General features: G+C 46.1%; 5 protein-coding genes across 5 annotated transcripts; 1 reads left to right on the top strand and 4 right to left on the bottom strand.

Moving 5' to 3' along the window:
- Positions 1–555: 555 nt before the first annotated feature.
- Positions 556–2,871, bottom strand: N7446_012183 (Zn(II)2Cys6 transcription factor; the record flags this gene model as incomplete). The annotated part of the gene is made up of 5 exons (XM_058520925.1): positions 556–976; positions 1,033–2,547; positions 2,595–2,689; positions 2,749–2,778; positions 2,839–2,871. The coding sequence occupies 5 exons, from the start codon at positions 2,869–2,871 to the stop codon at positions 556–558; spliced, it is 2,094 nt and encodes a 697-aa protein (XP_058366291.1).
- A 5,004-nt stretch (positions 2,872–7,875) lies between these two features.
- On the bottom strand, positions 7,876–8,695 carry N7446_012182 (SDR family NAD(P)-dependent oxidoreductase; the record flags this gene model as incomplete). Its single annotated transcript, XM_058520924.1, has 2 exons — positions 7,876–8,584; positions 8,637–8,695. 2 exons carry the CDS (start codon positions 8,693–8,695, stop codon positions 7,876–7,878), a joined length of 768 nt encoding a protein of 255 aa, XP_058366290.1.
- Positions 8,696–16,524: 7,829 nt separating this feature from the next.
- Positions 16,525–17,868, bottom strand: N7446_012181 (fungal specific transcription factor domain-containing protein; the record flags this gene model as incomplete). The annotated part of the gene is made up of 1 exon (XM_058520923.1): positions 16,525–17,868. One exon carries the CDS (start codon positions 17,866–17,868, stop codon positions 16,525–16,527), a length of 1,344 nt encoding a protein of 447 aa, XP_058366289.1.
- Positions 17,869–19,378: 1,510 nt separating this feature from the next.
- On the bottom strand, positions 19,379–21,066 carry N7446_012180 (sugar porter family MFS transporter; the record flags this gene model as incomplete). Its single annotated transcript, XM_058520922.1, has 5 exons — positions 19,379–19,500; positions 19,549–19,753; positions 19,804–20,540; positions 20,594–20,937; positions 20,996–21,066. 5 exons carry the CDS (start codon positions 21,064–21,066, stop codon positions 19,379–19,381), a joined length of 1,479 nt encoding a protein of 492 aa, XP_058366288.1.
- A 1,249-nt stretch (positions 21,067–22,315) lies between these two features.
- N7446_012179 (SMP-30/gluconolactonase/LRE family protein) lies at positions 22,316–23,398 on the top strand (the record flags this gene model as incomplete). The annotated part of the gene is made up of 1 exon (XM_058520921.1): positions 22,316–23,398. One exon carries the CDS (start codon positions 22,316–22,318, stop codon positions 23,396–23,398), a length of 1,083 nt encoding a protein of 360 aa, XP_058366287.1.
- Between the last annotated feature and the right edge of the window lie 690 nt (positions 23,399–24,088).

Here is a 24,088-nt window from a genome sequence, read left to right as displayed (position 1 = left end):
ATAGTTGGATAGTAGCGCTTGAACAATGTCCTATACTTACATCCGTTAGATGCTGATATGTGCTGTTTATTGGAGATATAACACTGGATCTACTTACCTCGGTCCGGTACACGACTTGCCAGTAGAGCCGGATAGGACGGCAATGGACAAATCTAGCTCCCTACACGGCGAAGTAGGTAGCTAGAATGGTAGCCCAGGAGGTCTTGATAACGAGAGCTGCGAAAGGCAGACAGGAAAATATCTGGTTGTACAAAAGCAGGACAACCGACTTCTGCATCCATAGACTGTACAATTGGTCAACATGGCCCCGGTGAATAGCAAATGAGTGTGTTCTTACTACGTGTTGTATACCATTCTATCCACAAGGGTTAGCTTGGTCCCCACTTCACGTTGATAAATTTCTGTCGCTGTGAAATGATGGGCGAGTTTCAGATTGGTGTTATTGCCCCATACGTTCACAACGGTAGCAAATACTGATCGAGCCACCACGCATAGGATAGCCGTCACTGTAAAATAGTAGCTTAGACCCAGCCGTTGCTTCCTCAGTTTGTGCGATCATTCCGCTGGCGGGAAGTTCACCCATTCTGAAAAGTCTATACCGCCGGGGCTATGCATCTGCATCTGCTGTTCGACGGGGAACAAACTCCCATCAAAACCAGGGTCGCTAAACAACTGTTCGGAGAACGGCATGAAATTCTGCTGTTGTTGCTGGGGCATCATTTGGTAAGGGGGCTTCTGGTCCTCGAGCTGCTGTGCTCCCTCTGGGAATATACCCTGAGCAGAGAGTGCCGACCGGCCGATCAGTCGGTTGAGTACTTCGTAGCAGCGGGTTGCGAAGCGGTTTGTGCCGAGGGAGGGGTGGGTTAGGAGGGCCTTTGTTGTTTCGATATCTTGGACCCAGGCTGCGGCTTCTGGATTTGAGGGGTCTGCCATTAGGAGGACGACCGGGATTAGGCCGGCTTGGAAGAGGAAGTAGCTGGTTTGGATGTTAGATGAGTCTGGGGTAGTTATCAGCGTGGGTGGGGTGCATACAGCATGTACCATGCTCCTAGTCTGGTGCAGATGTAAGTTTCCATGTATTCTGAGATGGAGGAGATGGTTAACCGGGCATTCTGGAGACAGTACATTCGGCATTCTGTCTCGCAGGGATCTTCGCCTCCTATTTCTGGGGTGCCTGGGCTACTGCTGGTGTATGGGGCCCAACGTCTGGCGGCCCAGCGGAGGAGAATTGGTCTGTATATCAGAATGGTGAGGTTCCAGTTTCTCCATAACAGGCGGTTCCGGACGAGTGCGAGGGAGTCGGGGTCTGGGTTGGCGGGCTGCACGAAGAGAGGTAGCCGTGGGTGTTGGAGGTAAGATGGAAGACCATTATACCACTCTTCGATTGGCTCTGGCAGATTGAGAGTATCTTCGGGCGTAAGACTAGGGCTCGAGATGAGACGCTGGTAGACGCTATTAGTGAGGAGATGGAAGCGGGATTGAGCGATCAACCCGGAGTAGATAGTTGGACCGGAGGATTCGGCAGGGAGAGTGGTGGTTGTAGGGGTCAAGGCCTCGTCGTGAATATTGAGAACCTGCTTTGCATCCATCACACTGCCCTCTGGTAGAAGAATAGGTCGCCCAAAGGTTTTGGCGGCACCACTGTCAAAGATGAACACTCCCCACCACAGTCTTCTTCGAATCTCTCTTTGCAGCAAACTGATCCTCCAGCCAGGAAACTCCTTGTGGAGGCCCAGACTCATGGCCATTCGAACAGCCAGACCAAGATAGTTCCATCCGGTGTTGGGCTTGTTCCGTTTCTGGGCATAGTTGCTCAGTAACAATAGTCCCTGTACCAATGTTAGGTTACCAGTCTCGAAGACGGATGCCTGCTGAAGGTATCCTCTGGCTTCTTGGTAGAATGTGATATCGAGGTCTGAGCTGTCATCGCCAATACTCCAAGCTCCAAGAGCCAAGATGGCGTTGAGAAGGATGTGCCAAGCCGTCCCAGGTGGACGCAACGATGGCTCATTGAATTGCGCCCTGAATGTAGGCTCGTGAACGAATGGATAGCTAGTGTGATAGTTGAGGAAATATGCGTCGATGAACGCTTGTCCGATAAGCCCAGACTGCGCACTTTCGAGCAGCGGTGCTTTGAGAGGCACGCTGCCTGATCTTGCCGAGTGAACAGGCATATTGAGATCGAATCCATGATCAAAGAGCGCTCGCAATGGTACAACACTTGAAGAAGCACCAAAGTAGCCAGCTCCTTCAGGCTTGATAGACAATGCAGCCATGCCGTCAGTCAAATCACCAAGGGTGATTTCCTTCTCGACCCAGTCAAAGCCATCGGCTTGCTGGGGGAGGGCTTCCGGTGCAGGTTCAGCCCGTTCTGATTCATCCTCAGCCGGGGTTGAGTATCTTGAAGAGGACTTGGATGAGGGAGCCCTCGGGGGCTCCAGGTTCTGAAGAAGAGATCGAAGGGTAGCATCCAAATCTCCACCTGGAAACAGCCTTCCTAATGCTGTTTCAAATAAGTGAAGGCGATCTTCAGCATAGGTCAAACGTCTGACGTTCTTAGTATACTTTCTTATGTACGATTTCGCAATACTTACTGCCGAGTCAGAGGGCTTCTTCTGGCTTTAGGGCTGTAAATGCATTCTTTATTCAACTGTCTGCACTGCAGGCAGACTGGACGCTGTTTGGAGCACTATGAAAGCCAGGTTAGAAGGCCGTGGCCTAGAAGGGCTTGCTGAAAGAGCCACTTACTCTTGACTTGCGCAAGCGGCATTCATCGCACTATTTCAACGGTCAGACAAAGTCTTTCTCTGTTTGCATGACGACTAGATCAATACATACCGCAAATGAATGGGAGTCACGAGTGCTTGCCATCTTTATCGGAAAGATTGGATTTCTCGTATTACGTACCCAATGCGCTTTGGTTATGACATAAAACGGTACACATCTGCATAGATGGTTAGCGAAATCATGTATTTGATATGTTGGTGAACGCAAGTGCCACGAACACCTTAGGATCGCGACGGGTATCAATGTATAGCACAAGGTTACTGTAGGACATGCATGCACGAGATTCTCAAGTAGTCTTGAAAAATCGGGACGGACTCACGATCGGCGCTAAAGTAATCATTGATCTACCTCAGCCTCTTGCAATGCGATGGATAAGATGCATCCATATATCGAGGGGATGGTGGGGAAGAGGTCAGGTGATGCGTAAAAAGCTCTCATATGTGCTTCAGGCAGATATTCTTGGATTTTTGATCGCTGTACTTTCTAGCGGTTCAAACTTGATTGAAATGGCTCAAATGACTTAAATTTTGCTTCAGAGTCTGATGAAAACCCTGAATATGCCTTTGGTGGGGGCGTTAGCAGAGAAGTCTTGAGAACGACTTGGCGCCACGAAACCTTGGTAGGTGTTGGACGGACAATTGCCGGATGTTTCGCCGTAGCCGTCCAACCACGGCATAGAAATCCCATGCAGTTCTAGGCCGTCGGCCGTCCAAACCTTCGGACCAGCCGTTGCCAAAGAGTCTCCTGGCATGATGTTGGTGCAACATGTACTAGCTTCCGATTGTCTCTATTTCCTCGTCTGGAACCTCTACCACATTCAAATCACTGGACACCTTTATCTGCTATCTGCGCTACCATGACATTATCCCTGGATCCAAAGCTTTTTGTGCAGAATATATTGGGTAATTACAAGAGATAGGTCCAGAACATGCGGGAATGTTCGCCAACACTTTCCAATGAACATGTTAAAATTGAACCTGAAGCTATTCCATGGCCTCCCAGTAAATACTCGGAGTCAAAAGGTGGAACGTAGTTTTCATGCAGTAGTTTAACTTGATTTGCGACATGATTATAGTATTTCTATGTTGCCAAGATAGGACAGGGCGATCCTGAAAAGACAATTCTTCACCCTTCTCTTGCAATGTCCGGCAGCCCTGTCAGATTGAGCCTGGAAGGGTGGATCCAATCATCTAGTACACTATCCAGTCGTTCTCGATATGATTCCAATGCCTGCTCGAAAAAGCGCAGCCGAGACAGCTGCTTGTCGTGGCGAAGCTGAAGACCGTCTCCCTCTTTGCTCAGGTGTGTGCCAGCCTTCTTCAAGATCTAATTGCTCTACTCTAGCTTCTGGCCATCGATATGCTTGTACACGCACGACTCCCATAGACATCGATAGAGTCCAACAAGTCGAACTGCTGGAAAGGCGAACTCGCGATCGTCGCAATCGAGATCTGCTAGCACCTTCAAGATGGGTTGCAAGGGCTCGGTCACCAAAGTATGTCTTGTTTCTGCTTCCAATTGCGAAGGGCATAGCTGCGGTGGTCAGAAAGGGCATTTGAAGCTGAGCTGTTCCACTTACCAATGGAGGAGAATGATCAGAAGGCTCCTGTGATTTGACTTTCACTAAGGATCAACAATTCACTGGGCTGCCGGTCTCCTTTTTCCTCATCTCCTTTTCCCTGGACTTGCGACCTGTTTGGAGCATCCATGTTGTTCGTAAGAGAAAGTCCAGGGTCAGGGCAATACCACCTCCATCAATCCTTGGTGTCTTTATAGACTAATATACAAACGCAGATGGTTATGTACTCAGTTTCACTGTCACCATGAAAGTCAATCAACGCAGTCAGATTTTTGACCAAAATCTGAAGATTTTTCAACGGGCTATTGGTAGTCCATTTGATGATGCTAATGGTGAACTCGCGGTGCTGAAAGTTATTGAGTGTATCTCATGTTCAGTGGATCACTGGTGATGATAGCTCCTTCAGGAACTACATATTTTATCACAAGTCTCTTTCCACATTCGTTGGAAGCGTCAGAAATCCCTGCATAAAAGTTTGTAGGATTTACAGTGATCAAAAGGAAAATAGGAGATAAAGTATATGGTACTTATTCAACGATAGTCGCAAGTTTAAACGTGGCCAAGCTTCAACGGGTGGACTGGCTGAGTACCTGCATACGCGACCGTGACCCGACGCTTTCCATAGTCTAGACGGACAGACCCACACAACTCAGACAACCAACACTAAAGCAACAAAAAAAATCTCATGATTCTTAGTGATGAAAGTGTAAGCGCTCTTTGGTGATTCAACTTCGGGTCATTCACGCATTAAATGATCAAAACACGAATAAAAGATTGAATAGCTCCCTGTGCCTCAATATAGAAGACCGTAGTTTTGACAGTGAGCCAACGTTTCTTAACCGACTCAACCTCGCTCATTCTAAACATGATTCTAGCACATCTCTCGGTGGGCATCTAAATTGGCATCAAGGATGTCGCTGCAAAATTTGCGGTAAAAATGAAGACATGGGATCTAGGCCTCGTTTAGGATAGGCACCCGTAGCAGAGCACGTACGCGACAGGAGCCGAGAAGCCTAAGAATACGTCCTCTACCCCCAGCCATTTGTCCTATAATTATATCACTTGGCTACGCAAAGTCAAGCAGGCCTTGCGCTTGAGGTAACGGATAAGTTTCTTCCCTTTGACCCCTACTGGAATTTCAACTGTACTCACACTTACCGGATACATCGTGGACCTGAAACAGGACCGTGAGAGATGTGATTCCCAGCAAATTTATTGTGCTTTCTATGCCCGATTAAAGACACGAGATTTGGGCTAGCTGGTCAAAGCGTATGTTCTATGCGAACATCTCTCTCCACCACAACAGTTGACTCACTGTAAAACCAAGATGCTATCGGAGCTAGGCCTCCTGGAACTGACCATTAATCTCTAGTGTCGATCGTGTTAAGATGACTGGCCTGTCAAACCAGTGGCATTTATTGATATGGCAACTGCCTTGAGGTGGATTATGCTCGTAATGCGGACAGTGTCTTTGTTTTTGGGACCAGGTTAAATTGCAGGCACGAGATCAACATACAAGTTGCCAACAGGGAAAAGGAGCATGAGGCTAATCTTCCGTTTCCAGGGGAGTTGCACGTGAGACAAAACGGGATACAGGCATTACCAGAATACCTAGGTCTGTGACGATGTTTATAGCTACATTAAAAAGAACCACAGAAATGTCTTTGGCATGAAGCTACCTTGGATGGAGGTATCTCAGAAAATTTTTACTGGAGTACAATTTAGAACAGAGCTAAATACACACAAAAATCCGGATATACTTATCACGCCGACGGCAATACGGAAGATAGGAATAAATCGACGACCCGGGAAAATCCGCATCTGCAGCAGTAAAATCGAGGCTTTGGTAAATGTTAAGGATAGGTTGTATGAAGATATACATAGTAATTATACGGCAATGGTGTGACTTAACTTTCTATCCCTCAATCGCACAGGCGACACCAATGATAGGTCTGACAATGTACCATTAAATTTTGTGTTCAAATGTACCAAAATTGTCTCTCGATCTCTTTTGCATGAATTGTCTCTTGTGACTTTCCAAGGCCATAATGAACCTCTGATATTGTTATCGGTCATTGCACTGTGCGCAAAGGAAACTTACTCTGCGCTTACCAAATATGAGCATTAATAATGACGCAATGGCAAACCCCTACATCGGGTTTAGATAATTAGTTCTTAAATGAACTCAGCCGTTGAGGATAGACAGACCAGAGATAAAATAACCATACAGTCATCAAAGCCAACATTGCGGATCAGGATTAGACCTGGCAGCAACTCTAGTTGAGTGTATGGAGACGGAAGCCAGCATTCCCGACAACCGAATATAATGACATATTGCGATTGCGCCATACTAAATCAATAACTTGCCAATACTAAGCAAGGAATAGGAGTAAGAGTCGCCACCAGATGCCTCTTGGCACTGGAAATCTCCCTAGTGAAGGATGATGCGATAACCGATCGAGTCACGGATGGCTAAAATCCACGACAACAGCCCCCTACCAACAAGCAAAGCGGTTATCCAACCGGACGATTGAGCCACCAACTCCACCAACTTCCGGGCATATAAAATCTCGCCGTAGGCAAACTGCGGCACTTAAGCCAGCGAATGGCCACTTCACGAATAGAGTAGTTTGCACATCGGTCACTATCTTGCTAATAAGAGAGATTATGAAAATTCTTCAGTCAAATCAACCTCTTCCCTTCAACCACGCAGCGAGATCTGCCAGGAGAATAAACTTCCCTGGTAATCAAATTACGTCCTACAAGAAATGACTCGTTGCTGGGCGGTCTAGCCTCAAGCCGACAATGCCAACCTCCCGAAACAAAAGAAAGAAAGCATCTTCAGCTACGAATGTCTAAACTTTCAGGTTGACCGAATATGGATGCGTTAGATGAACGCCGGCAAGTGATTCGTTGCGCCAGTCTCCCCTTATTTTGAACAATATTGCTCTCTTTCCGCGCAGCTGAGTTTTCGTTTAGAGCACTATAAGTATACGAACCTCAACTCGGAGGATTCGGAGGTCCACAATTGGCAAGGGAGCAGAATTAGCAAGAAGCTAGTAGTATATGGAAAAGCTGAACGTAGTTTTTACGGCTTTATAATGTGTTTAAAAGAAATGCAAGCATACCAAAGCCTTCAGTAAAGCTGACTAACATTGTGTTCAATAATATCGGATCCGAGAGATGCAGTATGCGCTAGTACCAGAACAAGACAATGAGGCCATTGCACAGTCCTTGACATGTGTATTTCTATATAGATCTGCTAGTAAAACAAAGCTCCCTATATGCTGATTCAGCAGTTGATGCCTGGGGAACCAGGAAGCAGTGAGTGTTCCATGAAACAAATAACGCTAGTAAGAACCCACTCCACTTTACTGACAGATAACGACCGTAAGTGGAACCAATCATCCTCGTAGCAGGTATAAGATTTGTTGGGTCTCAGATGTGCCATGAGTAAAAGAGAAAAGAGAAGTCCAAACTAGCCACATTGTACGGCTGTAAGCTATACATCATTTCAACCCGCCAGCAAGCAGAATACTTTGTCCAGTCATATAACCAGTCTTGCAGAGCATCGTTATCACATTAGCACATTCCTGCGGTGTACCTAAACGACCCACTGGAATGTTGGACACATCTCCAGATGACCCTTTTAGGGATTTGGCGTCTGGGATCATTCCGGTATCACCAATCATCGCCGGTGCCACATCATTAACCGTGACCCCATCGTGAGCCAGTTTAGTCGCTAAGTTCTTCATCATGCCAGTGAGACCAGCCTTGCTAGCAGCGTAATGACAACCATTTATTCCGCCCCCGATTCCCGCAATCGATGACATAAAGATGATTCTCCCCCACTGTTGAGAGACCATGTATGGGACAGCGAGCTTAGACAGCAGGAAGGAGGACACAAGATTCACTTGTATCATCTTTTGAAATTCGTCGATCGGAATGTCGACAATGTTTGAAATTCGTTTGCCGTAGCCTGCGTTTGAAATCAGGATATCCGGTCCAGACTGCTCGTGGAGCGATTGAATTTGTTCATAAAGGGTTGCAATATCATCCGCATTGCTGACATCCACTCTATGAGACGTGACCCGACGGGATGAGTCTTGTGTTTTCAGCTCGTCAATGAGGGCATCGACAGCTGATTTATTTGTGGAATATGTCAATGCTAGATGTGCCCCATGAGCGAACAGGTCACGGGCGCAAGCTGCTCCAATGCTTTTGGCAAATTGTCAGCAACGAGCATCATATGAATGAAAAATAAAATTACCCTCCTGAAGCACCCGTAATCAAGGCAAGTCTCCCGTCAAGGTCGTTGTCGAGAACCATGTCTGCTTTACTTGTCTCAAATGTGGAACGAAGACAAGGAAGAAAACTGAATAAGTATAGTTTTGTATCGCCTGCTTCTGCAGCTTGGGGAAATGGCCACTCTATGAAGGCTTTTCCTAAACCTTTCCTAAGCTATCCACCATTCATTGCCGTTGTCAGCATGGGATTTGCGGTCTATCCATATCCCGCCACCGGTGTCCCTCCCCCCACAAAAAAAAGCTAAATTGCGTGTGACGGCTAATGCGATGACCAATCGGCATTTGATGGAGTGACTCCTCGCTGGCTCGACTAATATCATACAGTATTCTGGAATAGAACCTACCGCCATAATTCAACCGCCGTGTGCGCGGAAACATGGTTCTAATGCCAGCAAACTTTAGAAGACCCACCCCCACCCCACACAACACCCCCTCTCCTCAAACAAGGAAATCCTCCATTTACACCAGTTCTAAGTGTCAAAGCGTCAAAGCGATGGTTCATGCCAGAAGCACGATTTGTCGAAGATCCAAAATAATTCTGTTTGTGCAGTCCAATCAGCTTCTACTAAAAGTTCTGAATTTTAGCCCCATGATTCTCCATCTTAACGGAAGCATAACCCGTAAGACCCTAGCCGTGTTAGTAAAGATGTGTCGTCTATACAAAGCCACCACCTCCTCTCAATAGTAGTCTTATGGTGTTCCGGCACCCACGTCCGGTGTCGGATTCATTGAAAGAATATTCTAGAGGTGGTTATTGACTTAGAACACGAAGCTGTGCGCAGGAAAGACTAAATCGTATACCATGTCTCCTTGGACGGAATCAGGGTTATAGTCTTCCTCCTTGAACAACAAGCGTTAGGCATGAATGCACTGTTTGGCACCAGTTGCCCTAGACACGCATTTTGATTTTGCTTAGTATACATCACACGTCTGGAGTCTCCTTTTTCCATTTAACTCCCCACAGTTGAACTCTATTGCGCCAATAACGTTAACGTTTATTGAATGAACGGGTAGAAGAAGGAGTGGAGACTTTTCAAATATCAACTCTGGAGATACCAAGAGCCAGTAGCAAAAAAGGACTGACTTAGATGGTCTGCTTGTTGAATATTGAACGGGAAATTTAACCCAAGCTGTGTACATTTCCAATTTACGCCCTCAGTTAAAAACCTTAACCCCGCCTAGGAACAACATTATTCTCGCCACTGAGACGATTTTGTTGTGCTAGATTTTTTAATTACAGTACCCTCATTCTGTTTTGTCTGGGCTGCAAGGCTTGTGCGACACGATGAGCACTTTACTCCTGACGTCATTCTCCGCGTCACTGTAAGTCAATTCCACTTGCTTGTATGACTCGTTTTACAGTAGTCCTCAATAAAACCACGCCAGGGCCTTTGATAGTCCTTCGTGAAGAGAAGGTGACCTGGGTTATGGTTTACAACTACAGTTCAGGACAAAAGCTTACTTGGTAGTTTACCCAATTAACGATATTCTATCCACACTAAGTTTGACGTTTATATCATTGGCATGGATTAGGCCAGTCAACTTCTCATTTTCCAGATGGTTCTCCTATGGAAAGCCAGTGGCCGATACCTCCAGGATACCTTTCTGACTATGAAGTGCGGCCCCAATACGGTGAAGCTGGGACATACTTTTACCGCTCCCATGTCAGCTTCCAAGCTGTGTTGGCAGCAGAGTGTCTGATAGTGCGCGATTCCCGAGATTCTCCCTATTTGTACGATGAACGCATTATTCTTCTAACAGACTATTTAAACAAGTCTGATGCGCAAGTGGGGCAAGGACTAACCTCCGATCCATTTACCCAGTGTGGTGAGACTGAAGCTATTCCTGTGAGTGGCCGGGGTACAATTAACAACTACATTTCAGGATGGCTGTCGTGCTGTCTTGCTTCATTCGATGTCAAACCAAGCAAGACATAACGATTTCGTATTATTGGCGGCACGGCTCCTTGCTTCTTTCAATGGCATTCGAGGGCCATGAAATAGTAAATACTGAAGCGGATAGATTATACACTCGCCGCCGCGAATAAGACACCTCCAAGTAGGCACGGGCCAACGCTACAGTGTCTACTCCGGACCAGAAGTGAAATAGAGCTTTATACAGAAGGTCGCAAGAAGTATTTTCTATAGCTCGAGCCAAGAGAACGACCGACTCTCACACGATAATACGCCGTGCTTGAGTATCCGAGAGAGAAGTACGATAACATTCAGCCGCCAGAGATTCCAGCTATGGAGCTGCCCACTACGACTTTTGACTGAGTTGACAATGACCTTCCCCCCTCATCCCAAACGACTTCCCTTTGCTCGCCAATGTCACCAGACGAGTGACTGTGAAGGTCGAGCAGATCATAAATGGCTCTACCTCATGGAGGCAAAATGGCGCACCTTGGGCCGAGGCATTCCCGCAAACACCATACCTTGTGGCGCTCTACCAGAAATGAAGCGGCTCTTCCGTCATATGATGTGACCATTGAAAGCTTTCCCGGCCCAAATTGGGGAGGTGTTAGAAATTGTGATCCAAAATTCAGGTTCAACTGCCGGAGCACCCGACGTGCATTTTTTTCATTCACATGGCTTACATTTTTACGATATTGGAAGTGGACCAGGAACCTACAATATCACTGATAATGGATCTTCTCTAAAGTTTCGACTACCAATCCAACGTGACACAACAATGCTTTATCGGTATTCCACAACCGCACCCACAGGACAAGCTGCAGGGTGGGGAGCATGGCGCGTCCGGTTACAGATCCTGAAGTGTGGATGATCCATTGCCATACTCTACAGCATATGATTATGGGTATGTGTTTGGTCTCCCTTTGTGCTTCCTACTGCCAGACATACAGATATATATATACAATATATATATTTGCTTTTTGCGTCTGAATCTCTTCACGTCAATGTTCCTGGTTAACTCTATTTCATCCACTAGGAATGCAAACAGCCTGGGTGTTTCGTAACACAGATAATATACTTAGACTGCCCCGACCGATGATTCAAGGATACTTGACATACGGAGGAAGTGTATACGGGAACCTTACCCATTGGCCTGAGGTTGTTCATGCAATGAAACCAAGTGACTAGGATGCTGAATAGCTTCCGCTGTCGAAGACACTTCGTAGCTGCGGATTTTCAGAGAAAATATCTACTGCTTCAGCTGCTGAAATGTCTTACCTCGTACCTAGGAAAGAAATTGGTTTGGCGCAACTCGACATAAAAGTGGCATAAAGGAATTAGTAGTGCGCCACTGTATTCGGTGGAACGTGCTTTTGAATGGATCATAAATATGGCTTTGTATGTTTTACGGTCCAAAGTGCTTGGGCTTCGCTAGATAATGGATCACCTTCTTAGAATGCAGGTAGTATTTACGATCTAAGGCCATACGCGTTATTTTTGTACGATTGGGAGTCGTCCAAGCGGTATATAAATCTATGAAAAATTGTGTCTGCAGACGTGAAGTATGTTTGCTTACCGCATGACGCTTAGCATTACTAACCTCTTCTGGCCCGATATATCTCGACCCGGTTTTGGGCACTAGGGTTAATGCATCATGATACTTTCACTTGAACTCCATTTCCTTTATGTAGGTAAAATGATAAAATGATCCGTCAATTTTTGGGTTGGAATGGGTTTCTGGTTGGCTACCCATCGCGTATGAAGGCCACTCTTATGGCAGCTCTAGACGATCATGATCCGATTCCCTTAGTTGTTCACGTCCTTCGACAGCCGAAGGGTTTGCGCGGACCACCGTGAGAAGACTGTTGAGCACTGTAAACTCCATTTTCAATTTGATGCTGTAAACTACCGGTTTGTACGTTGTCTGGACTTCGAAGTTGTTGGTGTACTCAGTGGCGAGAAGGGTCGCATCCAACAGTACCGTGATGATGTTGACAATGATGAGGTTAATGATAACCGTTTGCCCAACAGAACCTTTCATATCAAGAACAGGTCTCAGATCTGTCATTGCTTCCCAGATATACAGAGCGCTAATGATCGTCTCTTGGATGGCGAACCCAGTCAGTTGGATCCGCTCATAGATATTGAATGGCGTGACGAAGCTCTTGACGCCGAGGTTGCTCCCAAGAAAGAAGATGGTAACAGGGACATGCAAGACGCAAAAATTGAATGCGATCATGTATAGAACCCAGCGACAGTGGCGTGAATGGGTGGTCACCAGATGTAGTCGCGAATATAGCACCACGGACTGACCGGTCACCATGGCGTACCAGCCAATGCAAATCAAAACGCACATAGGGAAATTAGGAGCGAGTGCAAAGTATCGAAGAAATACCGAAATGGCGTGAAGTAAGATCCCCAAAGTAGCGATCAGCATGCTCCAGAAGTAGAGTCCGTGGCGACATTTGAAGGTGGTGAAGATCGAAATCACGATTTCCAGAACATTATAACATGCTAGAGCGAAAAATGCTGCAATCAACATGGCCATCGCCCGGGACACGTTGATGGGCCCTGCTTCGCCAGCCATGATAACAGCCGACCTGGTTGGCGAGCATGGAAGAGAGGGAGTGGCAGATGGTCGAGTTTTGTTATCAGGATGATTATCGCTCAGACCGTTATGGGCGATCTGAGCATACTCATTGTTTCTTATGCTCGCTTCTCTGTGGCGAGAAGAAAAGCACGTTAGCCTAGGCCCGTTGTTGACTTGAGTCAACAGCATCATCACCCACAGATATGATAATCGCTATAGTTGGGTGGCGCTTTTCTCCACCAATGGGGAATTAGCGACCGTGCCAAGCCCATTCTCTAGGACCTGACAGGTCACAGAAGGGAACAGAAACTATGGAAAACAGTGTCACCCGTCTAATTATTGACAGAGGGGTCTGTGTCAACCTCTGGGCAGTCGCAGTCGGCGATTGTCCATCCTCTCCGTGGCGCTATCCATGTTCCTCTACTATGTAGCTGGAATTGTTCACCCGGTCCCGTTTATTTGCGCTGGCTGGCAGTTTGTATCACCAAATAATATTAGTCTTACGTGTGGGCCATTACGAGTAGTAAGCTGTGTCGGCTTCCCGAGGATGAAGGACAGACTCTCATGCTCCTTTAATTTACATGACCACCTAAAAGCATAGTACAACCACCCTACCCCACCGTGTTTTCTTGCCCTATAGCCGAAATTTGTTATCGCCGCCTTTTGGCATGGGCGATCTCTTTTGATGGTTCCACTGTCGGGTTTGGAAAATAAAACAGAGGATTTGTTCTTTTCTGAAGTTTATCGAGATTGAAACCATGTTTTCGCGACCGGCTATGGAATAGAGCCGACATGTTCTATGTCAAGCCACAATTGTCAACGTGAAGAGGTGACCCACGGGAAGAGTTGACGTGGCGGTCACCCTTCAAATACCGATTCTCCCTATAGCTGTAACGAGGCAATAGAACCAGTTTTTGGCGTCCTAAGGGGGTTCTCGGGTAATTACCCAGAATCCATTCAGACATAATCAATTTTCGGCAAATAATCTTCTCGCTGCGCACGGAACTAGCCAGGTTTCTTTGGTTGCCCAAAATTAGTGTACAAAGTTTATTAAACGACATCCCTAACTCTTGACCCGTTTCTCAAAACGATATGAATGTGAAGTGCGAAGACCCGAGAATTATCGCAAAGTGGTTTTTTTTCCTTATTAAAAACGATTGTTCAGAACAGGATCGATCCGGATCATATTTATAACTTTGAAGAGACCGGTTTCGTACAGGGTTAATAGCTACCGCAAAGGTCATTATGAGAGCTCAATGCTACGGTGGCAATTGTTTTTACAACCTGGAAATTGCGAGTGGGTGACCGCTACTCACTGTACGAATGCTTCGGTTTTGGCCTTACTTCCGTACGTTGTTTTCGAAGGCAGGGATTATATTGGATCTTGAATCGGTACCCCTCCGAATGATTGGAGATTTGAACGAGCAGCGTCTAATAAAATCGGCCTTTATTGGCTCGAAAAGCTGTTTAATCTGTCGACCATTTCTCGTGCGAAGGGAAGTTCCAACTCGTGATACTCAACAGCCACGGAAGTGAATTGACGGCAAAATTTGGCGAAATTCGCGAACAACTGGTATTATAATTGATACCGGCTGATTTGTAGCTTTAAAGCGTTCGTACGGTCAGATGGTTATAATCAAGATACGAGACGGGAGGGGTCAACCATATTGACAGACTAGACTTACTTTACCCCAATTCTTCCGCACGAACTCGGGCCTTTCAATCCCATCTCATTGAAAAATTGCGTTGAGGCAGCCAGTTTAATGCCTCTTTGACCCGGCCGAGTGATCCCAAACTTTGATATTTAACTTTGAACAGCAAACCCCCTCCCTTCTGAGCTAGGGTAATAAACGAGAGCCAAAATTGCCTTTGAACTATACGAAACTACAAAGGTAAGCTTTGTTCATTAAAGCGTTACTTCGTATGAGGTCTCGAACCCCTCCGAGTCCGATTAAAACCTGACTTTAAAAGCGTACAAAAATTCGATGCAATCGGCTGCACTTGACGGGAAAGGAGTAAGCAATTTACAGGTCACAAATGAGAAGCATAAAAAAAAGGGCACTTGATCTAGAAAGTAAATACCATCTACCGAAGGCCTTTGCCGCCTTTACAGCCGGGAAGAAAAGCATTACTGAATGGCGGTTTATTGCAAAATTCAGGGACATAGAAGAGGTACATGTCCAGTTTGACCTAGATAGGCAGTTTTATTGACTAGGTAGCGTTATGGTCGAGATAAAAGCATCTAAATTTAATAGCTCGGGTTTCGTGGCCTACACGGTGGTCAGTCACGTTAGGCGTCCTTATACGGTTATATGATGCTCGTGCATAACGTGTTCCAAAAAGTATTCCAGCAGAGCTACCTTCTTGATCTATTTGCCCATGGAGAACATTTCATCTCGCATTGACTTATTCCACCAATGAATCGACCATCGAAGCCCTCATTACTGAGCTGAAAACGTATGACCCGTCCCGTCAGGTCACGTCTCATAGAGTGAATGTTAGCAATGCAGACGACATTGCAAATATGTTTGGGTAAGTTCAGTCACTTTATACGCAGTGTAGGCCGGGTATCCAAGTTTTGACCGTAGGTCACGGCAAACGGACGTCAAGCATTAGGGAGGAATCAGCAGTGGCCTACTCTGCTGCACTGTGCGGCAAGGACCTCTTCATTGACATTATGTAATAACGGTAATTTTAAGGAAATTGTTAAAGTCAGAAACGATAAACGAACTATGCCAGTAATAGTGGAAGAAGTAGGCTATATAACCCCAATAACAAGACCCTAGTGTATAGGGTTAGAGGGGTGGGTTGGGTGCAGCAAACCAGTATTATTCTCAGCTGCTCTACAGGAATATCCCATGTCTAGGGTTTAATGTTTAAGGATACTGCTTGGTTCTGCGTACCTGCTGATCGCTGAAAATCGAATCAGTAGTACTGCTCGCTCATGTTAAACCAGGAAGTTCCATTTGAGTCGAAGGTATGAAAGGAGAGTGACATAGGATCTTGGTGGATTCTATAATCTATGGTCTCATGTTCAGCCCGAGATTTGTGATGAAGTCGAATGAGGCAGTTGTGGCGGGATTAGAAGCATCAAGAGACGAGCATATCGGGATCCTACATCATAGGGCCCGGAGCTTGACCTCTCAAAGCATAGCTTTGTTCGACGTAGCAGCTCTCCAACTGCAACCTTCTCTTCCATCATCATAAATCTCATGGAAAGCATCTGGCACTTACGTTAGAAATTGGCCATTTGAAATAATCTTGACGGTTACCTTGCAGAGGAATGAAGCCACATGTATACCATGGCTGCAAATAAATTAGCAGAAGACTCAATAGCAGGGGGCTGGCTCACAAGTAATATCTTAACGGCATGAACTTCAAGTGTTCTTCAGGATCAACACAATTTGCAAGAATATTCAAGTACATTTTCGCGGCATCAATAGCATCATGCATGAAAGGAAAGTCACGGGTGCCGTTTGAATGGTTGATGGGTATATCCTGATCGTCATGGCAGCCAACGTACAAGTCAGATGACTTTGCTCGGCGCATTTCAGATTTGACAGCTAAGGCATTGACGTCAAAGCGTAAATATTCATAGGCCATCTGAAGTGTTGCTTTTAGGTGTATAGGACCTGTTTTATAATCAGCAGCAAACCGTGGTGTCCAAAAGGTTATCATCACTTCCTCACATGCTAGGATACCCCAAATCCGGTGCCAATTCGACATGGCCACCAAGAGTTCCTCCACAGATTTCAAATGATCTTGATCCATTGTCGCGTGGTCAGTTGTGCAGATATCCGAGTTTCTAAACATATGGAAATTGCTGTGCATTTGAATGAGCTCAAGATGTGCCTGAAAAGTCTTTCCTTGGGCGTCTTCTTCCGGATTGGTAGGTTGGAGTACGGAAAACTCATGATAAACTGAAGCTACGGTATTACCAGGACTGCTAGGCGAAAATGAGCGCCCGAGGCGGGTTGACAACAATCTATCCGACATATAGCAGCCGATCCAGGTAAGCCTCTGTCGAGAGCCTCTTTTAGAGGGCTCGGCAGACTCACCTGGAACAAATGCGCGCTCTAGTCCTAGAAATTGCGCCGCACGCAAAGCAAGACCAACGTGCATCCACGCAGCTCGATCCTCCTCTCCGTTTCCAATATACCCAACGCGTGCAAGGAGGCCGGGAGGCTCCCATTGAGCTAGAAGAAGCAATGCTTCAACTGCATCGATATCACAATCTGCCCCAAAAGAAATCTCGGAAAGAAGTTCTCGCATGTACTCGCAACAGCTCTCGTGGATGTGTTGCATATTGTCGAGAGATTTCGAAGAAATTGTGAGGACAGCGGTGAAGAGGTACTTTTCAGCTGACGCAAATTCATTTAGAGTGTGAGGGTCGAAGTTACCTTTCGGGACCACTGGAAAATAGCTGTGGAAGCGGCTTGCATAAAGTTGAACCAGGCACAGCACAGTTTCAGCGTCTAAAGTACCGTTTTGGACGAGTCTATACTTCATAAGACCAGTGTATGCCTCTTCAAGATCAACGGTGTCCGCCGGGGTGGTATTCGATAATTGCAAATAGGCTGTCCGAGCCCTCTGGGCACTTGATGGTGTTTCAGGACAATCGTGGGATCCATTGGCTATGCCTCTCAAGTACTGCCACGCGTCGGATGGATTCCACGGTATATTCAAGCACATTTTGCTTCTTTAAACTGTTAGATAATGTCTTTTATTTACGAACAAAAGAGGTCTTCAATTACCAATAACCATAAACCGGCCTGCACGGTGCTTAAACGTAGCGAAGATTGTAATTAGTTCGTCGTAAACAAAAGCAGGGTTAGGAAAAGTGAGCGAAGAGTGCGGCTTTTCGAGCAAGGAGTATCATTTGATTGGGATTTTATGGGGCGGGATAATAAGATGATAGTACTTTTCAAGCGGTGGCGCAAGGTATGTTCATTTGCCGATAAAGCGCTGCATCGGCTACTGTATTATGTGTGTGTGAGCCGACCGAGGGAATACCCCAGGACTCTGACAATAAAAGACTGTTGGATATTCTTCGAGAAGGCATGACAGTAAAATTTTGACCACCCTGTAGTCCTTGTGGTAGGGCTGGTTGGATATTCCACAATTAGTACTTCCATGTACTGTACGTATAGACAACTTTGAGTTCTCAAATTGCCTACATCCTTTATTTCACCTTACGTCTATATTGCTTGGACCAGAGAGAATATTGCTAATTGACCAAGTGGAGCGGATCGAGGAGATATTGTTGGCTTTGCCTCCGTTCTGCTGAGATCGCTACCCGCAGCGTGCTTTCGCTCTCAATCACTCTATTTCTTCTATGCTGTATATTCCTAATTAGCTACATCATCTCCCTTAATGTACTACAGCTCCCCAGCGAGTGAAAGCTATTATGCGATCCATGGCAACTATCCCCGACTTTCCGATGTTGCAGCTATAACGATTCAATGACTTCGGATAAAAACTGTTTTGTGACGTCTGCCCCCTGACCAGACATCCATGGAAGTGAACTGGTGATTACACAGAGCTCGACCAGGATGTATCAGACGGTAGGTACTTGCGGAGCAGGGAAAATATGCCATATTTTGGTATTCCCTCTCAGACGGTGTGCAATAACAGACATATATTCAAAGTTTCACCACTTTGGGCGTTGTTGAGGCTCAAGTCTCAATTCGGGCACATTATTGCCGTAAAAATGCTGGTTATAAAGTGGACTACACACAGCAAAAATCAAAACTATTTGATCAGCCTATAGAGGACGAGCTTTACAGGCCCTGGGTGTGAAGCTTAGCAAATTGAATCGATCCCAAACTGCCAGGCCCGCCATGTAAACTGGTGGGAGAAAATATCTTGGTTCTGTGACTAACTATCGAAGAAGGAAGAATCCACCTGGAAAAGGGCCCTGGAGCAAACAGAGAGGCTAGCCTTAGGCAGCTAGATTGCTGCCAAGGCAGGTTGATGCATTTTAGCCTGGCCTATTTGTAGGGAACCTTCAATACACATATTGCGCATCTGACATGGAGGGCAAATTGTTAAGACAAACTGACTGCATAGACAAGTAACATGAAACCGTTCCGAACTTTGAACACGAAAAATTGAAGCCTACGGCCAGACACACAAAACGATCGTGAGTACATAAGAACAGAGGTTCCTGTTATCCACATGTGACGGGTACATACCTTGTAAGCTAAGCCACTTCTTTACCCGCCATTTCAGTGTGCTCTATAGCAGGTTTGGCAGTGAACAATTCCACTGCCACATGCTCGTCATCACCTGCGAAGAGTCGGTCAACATCTTCAAGCTGAAGGCCTAGAGTTTCGTTAACATTGGTTCAGAAATCATGAAACATTTTCTGACCTTTGGTCTCTGGAAAGAAGAGATAGATGATGGGGACCCAGAGAGTATTCAATACAGCGAATATAATGTACGTTTTCCAGCCAATGTTGCTGATTGCTGGTGGCGTTATCTGTACAATAAGATAATTGCAAATCCAATTCGCGGCTGTACTTATTGATGAGCCACGTTGCCGTAGCCGTAGAGGTAGAATTTCTGATGGATAGACCTGGTGGATCTAGTTAGCCAGAACAGTCACTCCGTTAGATGTAAACTTACCCAAACAGTTGCTTGAAAACCAATAGTGAACGCTCCTTGGAATATAAAAAGCATTGCTGCTGCTGCAATGCCACTCTGGTGAGCGATGGCCGTACTATTCTGAACCTGGTAAATGAGAGCCGTCTGCGCAACCATTACAGCAGCCATGACTGAAACCATTGACAACAATAATGGACGTCGGCCGATGCGATCAATCAGGAACCATGGAATGAAGGAGGCGATAAAGAACCATGTTTGCAGAAAGCCCGACATCAAGCTAGACATATGCGCTGAAAACCCAACAGACTTCTCAAACAATGTCCCAGAGTAGTAAATTATGGCGTTGATTCCGCCTAGTTGCTGGAATATCTGAATGGCACATGCAATAAAGAATCGCTTCTGACTCTGGATCTTATCATTCTTGAGAAGGTCTTTCCAAGAACCAGCTCCGATAGCCTTTTCAACGGCAACAGTGCGAATGATATCTTCATGGAGGGCTAGAATATCAGAGTCGGGTATCTTTCCATGATTTAACCGGCGAAGGACATCCAATGCTTGGTCATGGTGGTCATGGGCTGCAAGCCACCGTGGGGTCTCGTCCACAAGGAGCAGTAGTATAAGCATAGGGAGAAGAAATGCGCACTGGAGGATAACGGGTACACGCCAGGAGTAGCTAGCGGTTTGTGCGGAGAAGCCGTAATCAATCCAATACACCAAGAGGATTCCAAAATTAAGGGTGGATATTTGCATACAGACATCTGTTCCGTGTTAGTATTCAGTATCGCGGCATTTGGAAGACGGTAGCACATACACAATCCTCGGGAAGCCTTCGGAGCAAACTCGGCCTGCATTACTGGGACTGTCGAGTTCACCATGCCAAGGCCAATGCCAGAGACAACCCGCCCGACGATGAGGTGCGCTCGATGATAAGCTGTAGCTTGTAGAACTGATCCGACGATCAGGGTGACGACGCCAATAGCAATACTTTTCTTGCGTCCCAAGCTTTCGCCTACGAACGCAGTACATATACTCCCAAAAAATGCACCGACCTCCATGATAGAAACAATAAGGCCAACCATGGTTGGATTAGGCGAATCGAATGTCTCATTGAAGGCACGTTGGTTCACGAGGCCTCCCATGAGGCCATTGTCATACCTGTATCTGGTCAATCACGTCTATTGAAACCTGCAAAGCCAAGCACTTATCGACTTACCCAATCTGCATGAAACCAAGCGCCGTCAACGCCGTCACGGCAGCAAAGAGGTTATTTCCTTGTAGTTTCATGCTGTAGCTGGGGTGCGATTTACGCAGTGTACAGCACAAATTGTTAAATACAACTCGGAGAAAGTCACTAAAACTTCGCCGCGGAACGTAGTAGCTTAGTGAACTGCGTTTGGAGCAAAACGCAGAGGAATGTAAACACAAATATTACATGCAGAGAGAGCAAGGTTCATCCTCATATAATGTCCCGTTAAGGGAAATATGTCTTCGGTCACATGGGTTGTTTGGGCCCATTGATGTCCAAAATTCAAACTGAAGCCCTATACTATACGAGCAGGGCGCAAAACTTCGCCTTACACACTAACCGCGCAGATAACTGGATACCCCACAGAGTGGCCATATGTAGGTTTAGAGCCAAATGCTATCATTTCAGTCACCGATAGCGGGTCACTAGACCTCATTATATCGGTAATTAACTGAACTGGGTTGAATAGGAGGTAAGAGTCGGGGACTTCCGGTTTCTTTTGGATGTTCTAGACTCATTTCGAAGGCCAGCAATATCGGGGGTGGCGTCAAACTTTGCTTAGACCATGGTTCAATGTACCCTTCAGCGATATTGTTTCGGCCGACAAGGTATTGTGGCAGAAAACCAACTTTGCAGACATTCGGATCTGGAGTGTGGCATACGAGCCCCAATGGTGTTAAAAGTCTGGGGCGTCAATCCATCAATAACTTCGCACCAATGACCCGCAATTGCCGAAACAGCAAAATACCACGGTATTGTTAAGATGAGCAGAGCAACCCCTGAGAATCAGAGCTTTTACCGATAGATTCTAAATCGCTATGCATTTATCCTGCCAACTGCTTTGAAAAGATCACTTATGGGGAGAGACCGAGGAGATCAGGTAGTTCCTCGCACCTAGGGCTATAAGTCAAGCTTTTCAAGCCTATGGATGAATTCAGGAGATAGGCTTCACGCACGAATCACTGCCAGTACTAAGATGCGGGGTAAGTTGAACATTGCCTATCGGTTACCGATTTGGATGCATAATGTATGTCGGCAATTGAGTTGTTCCAAACAATCGGCTAAAGCTTATGGATTTGAGTTTCAGCCCAACTCGAGAGGTTTTGGTTTTTTTTTTTTTTTTTTTTTTTTTTTTTTTTTTTACCTAGTGTTAGCCAAACATATGCATAGCCGCTCGGGCCATAATAATGATTACGCTGTTGGATTCTGCATACATGAGAGGAACGATTTCAATAATTTAGTGCAAAACATTGAGAGTACTCTGGATCACCGCCAAGGTTGTTCGCTATGGCCAACTTCCAAGTCAACTTTCATAAACATCAACCCGCAAATTTCGACAAGATTTTAGGTGCCAACCCTCAAGTTTCCATTCTGGCGGATGGAGGTGATTTACCTCTTTACCATGAAGCGTGCATTTACCATGCACCCTCACGCAGCGTCTTCGTGACTTCCAATCAGTTGGCCACTTCTTCCGACCAAGCGAACCCAGCGACTGCAAACAAGATTGTCAAGCTCACCAGGGTCTACGATCCTGAGCCGAATCTCGCCACCGGACCACACGTGACCGAAGTCGAGAATATCACATTCCCAAGTATCACTGGTACAATGCTAAACGGTGGTGTAAATTTTGACTCGGAAAACATTCTTCTTTGCGCACAGGGCTCGAGGGACCCAGAAGATCCATCGGGAATTATCAAACTTGCGGTTCCATTCGTTGCCAGTGGCGATACAGTCTTTGAGACTGTGATCGAATCGTTCCATGGAATCCCGTTCAATTCTGTCAACGACGTGATCGTCCATCCCCATGACCGATCTATTTGGTTTACAGACCCTCCATATGGCTTTCATCAGGGCATTCGACCTCCGCCGCAGTTGCCAAACCACGTATACCGCTACGATCCTAGGAAGGGATCAGTCCGAGCTGTTGCAGACGGGTTTGCTCGACCAAATGGCTTATGTTTTTCACCGGAACTCGACACTCTGTACGTGACAGATACAGGTGCAATCCACGGCTCGGCATCAGTGCCGCTGCACCAGTCCGGTCCTTCACACATCTATGCATTCGATGTTGTCCTTAAAAAAGGCTGCTCTGAACCATTCTTGACAAATCGTCGGGTTTTCGCTTATGCCCCGGGAAAGGTACCGGACGGAATCAAATGCGATACTCATGGCAATGTCTATGCTGGTTGTACTGACGGCATCGAGGTCTGGGACCCTAGTGGTGTGTTGATTGGCACTATTAATATACCCGGTGGGGTTTCTAACTTTTGTTTCGGGGAAAACGGCGCTATGTATGTTTGCAATGAGAACAAACTGCTCAAGATACAGTTGGACGGTGAGGAGGTTAAGGGGGCACTTCTCAATATATGAGCATTGATAGGTAGCAACAGCAGCTTTGGTCTGTCATGCGGGGCAAAGGTTAGAACATAGTACCAGTCCTTAGTCCATTCAGGCTGTCAACCAAATTCTCTACATACTGAGTCATTTTTGTCTTTGCACACAGAATTACTTACTCTTGTAAGTAATCTCGTAAATTATGACTGAGCAAGTCGAACACCTGACTCTCGTTGCTTTCTCCCTGAGCTTGGGATATTTTTCTTAGTTTCTCCTTTTCTTTAGCATCATCCAGAGGGATCGCCTTTCCTATTCTTCCTTCCCAGTAGATCACCTCTTAGACAAAAAGTAACAGCTTAGCGGTACTTCCTCTTAGATATCGCCATAGGTCGAATGTCCCGACCCAGAACTTGAGTATACGAAAAACCCATTCCATGTTGAGGAAGGACGTGTTCTCAATTTCACTGATACGGTGTAGCAGTATCTAAAGAATACTCATGTGCTGGATCACTTCGGCTGCATCCAATTTGTCCTGAGCTTGCTTCTTCTCTGCATTGGAGGCTATTTTGCCAGCCCCGTCCAGGGTTTTAAACCCTCCTTTGAGATTTTTTCGACAGTGAGGCTCACTTTCCATACTACAAGGTCATTTGGTATGAAGCTGTTCGCCAGGCCGCCTTCGGATCCCTTATGGTTATCTTTTCTCTCATGGCAATTTACCGTATATGA

The sequence above is a fragment of the Penicillium canescens genome (assembly GCF_028828765.1).
Source record: "Penicillium canescens strain IBT 15451 chromosome Unknown utg000010l_segment0_segment0, whole genome shotgun sequence".
Lineage (NCBI taxonomy): Eukaryota > Fungi > Ascomycota > Eurotiomycetes > Eurotiales > Aspergillaceae > Penicillium > Penicillium canescens.
Note: the sequence above shows the minus strand (reverse complement) of the source record. Positions and strands in the feature narration are given on the sequence as shown.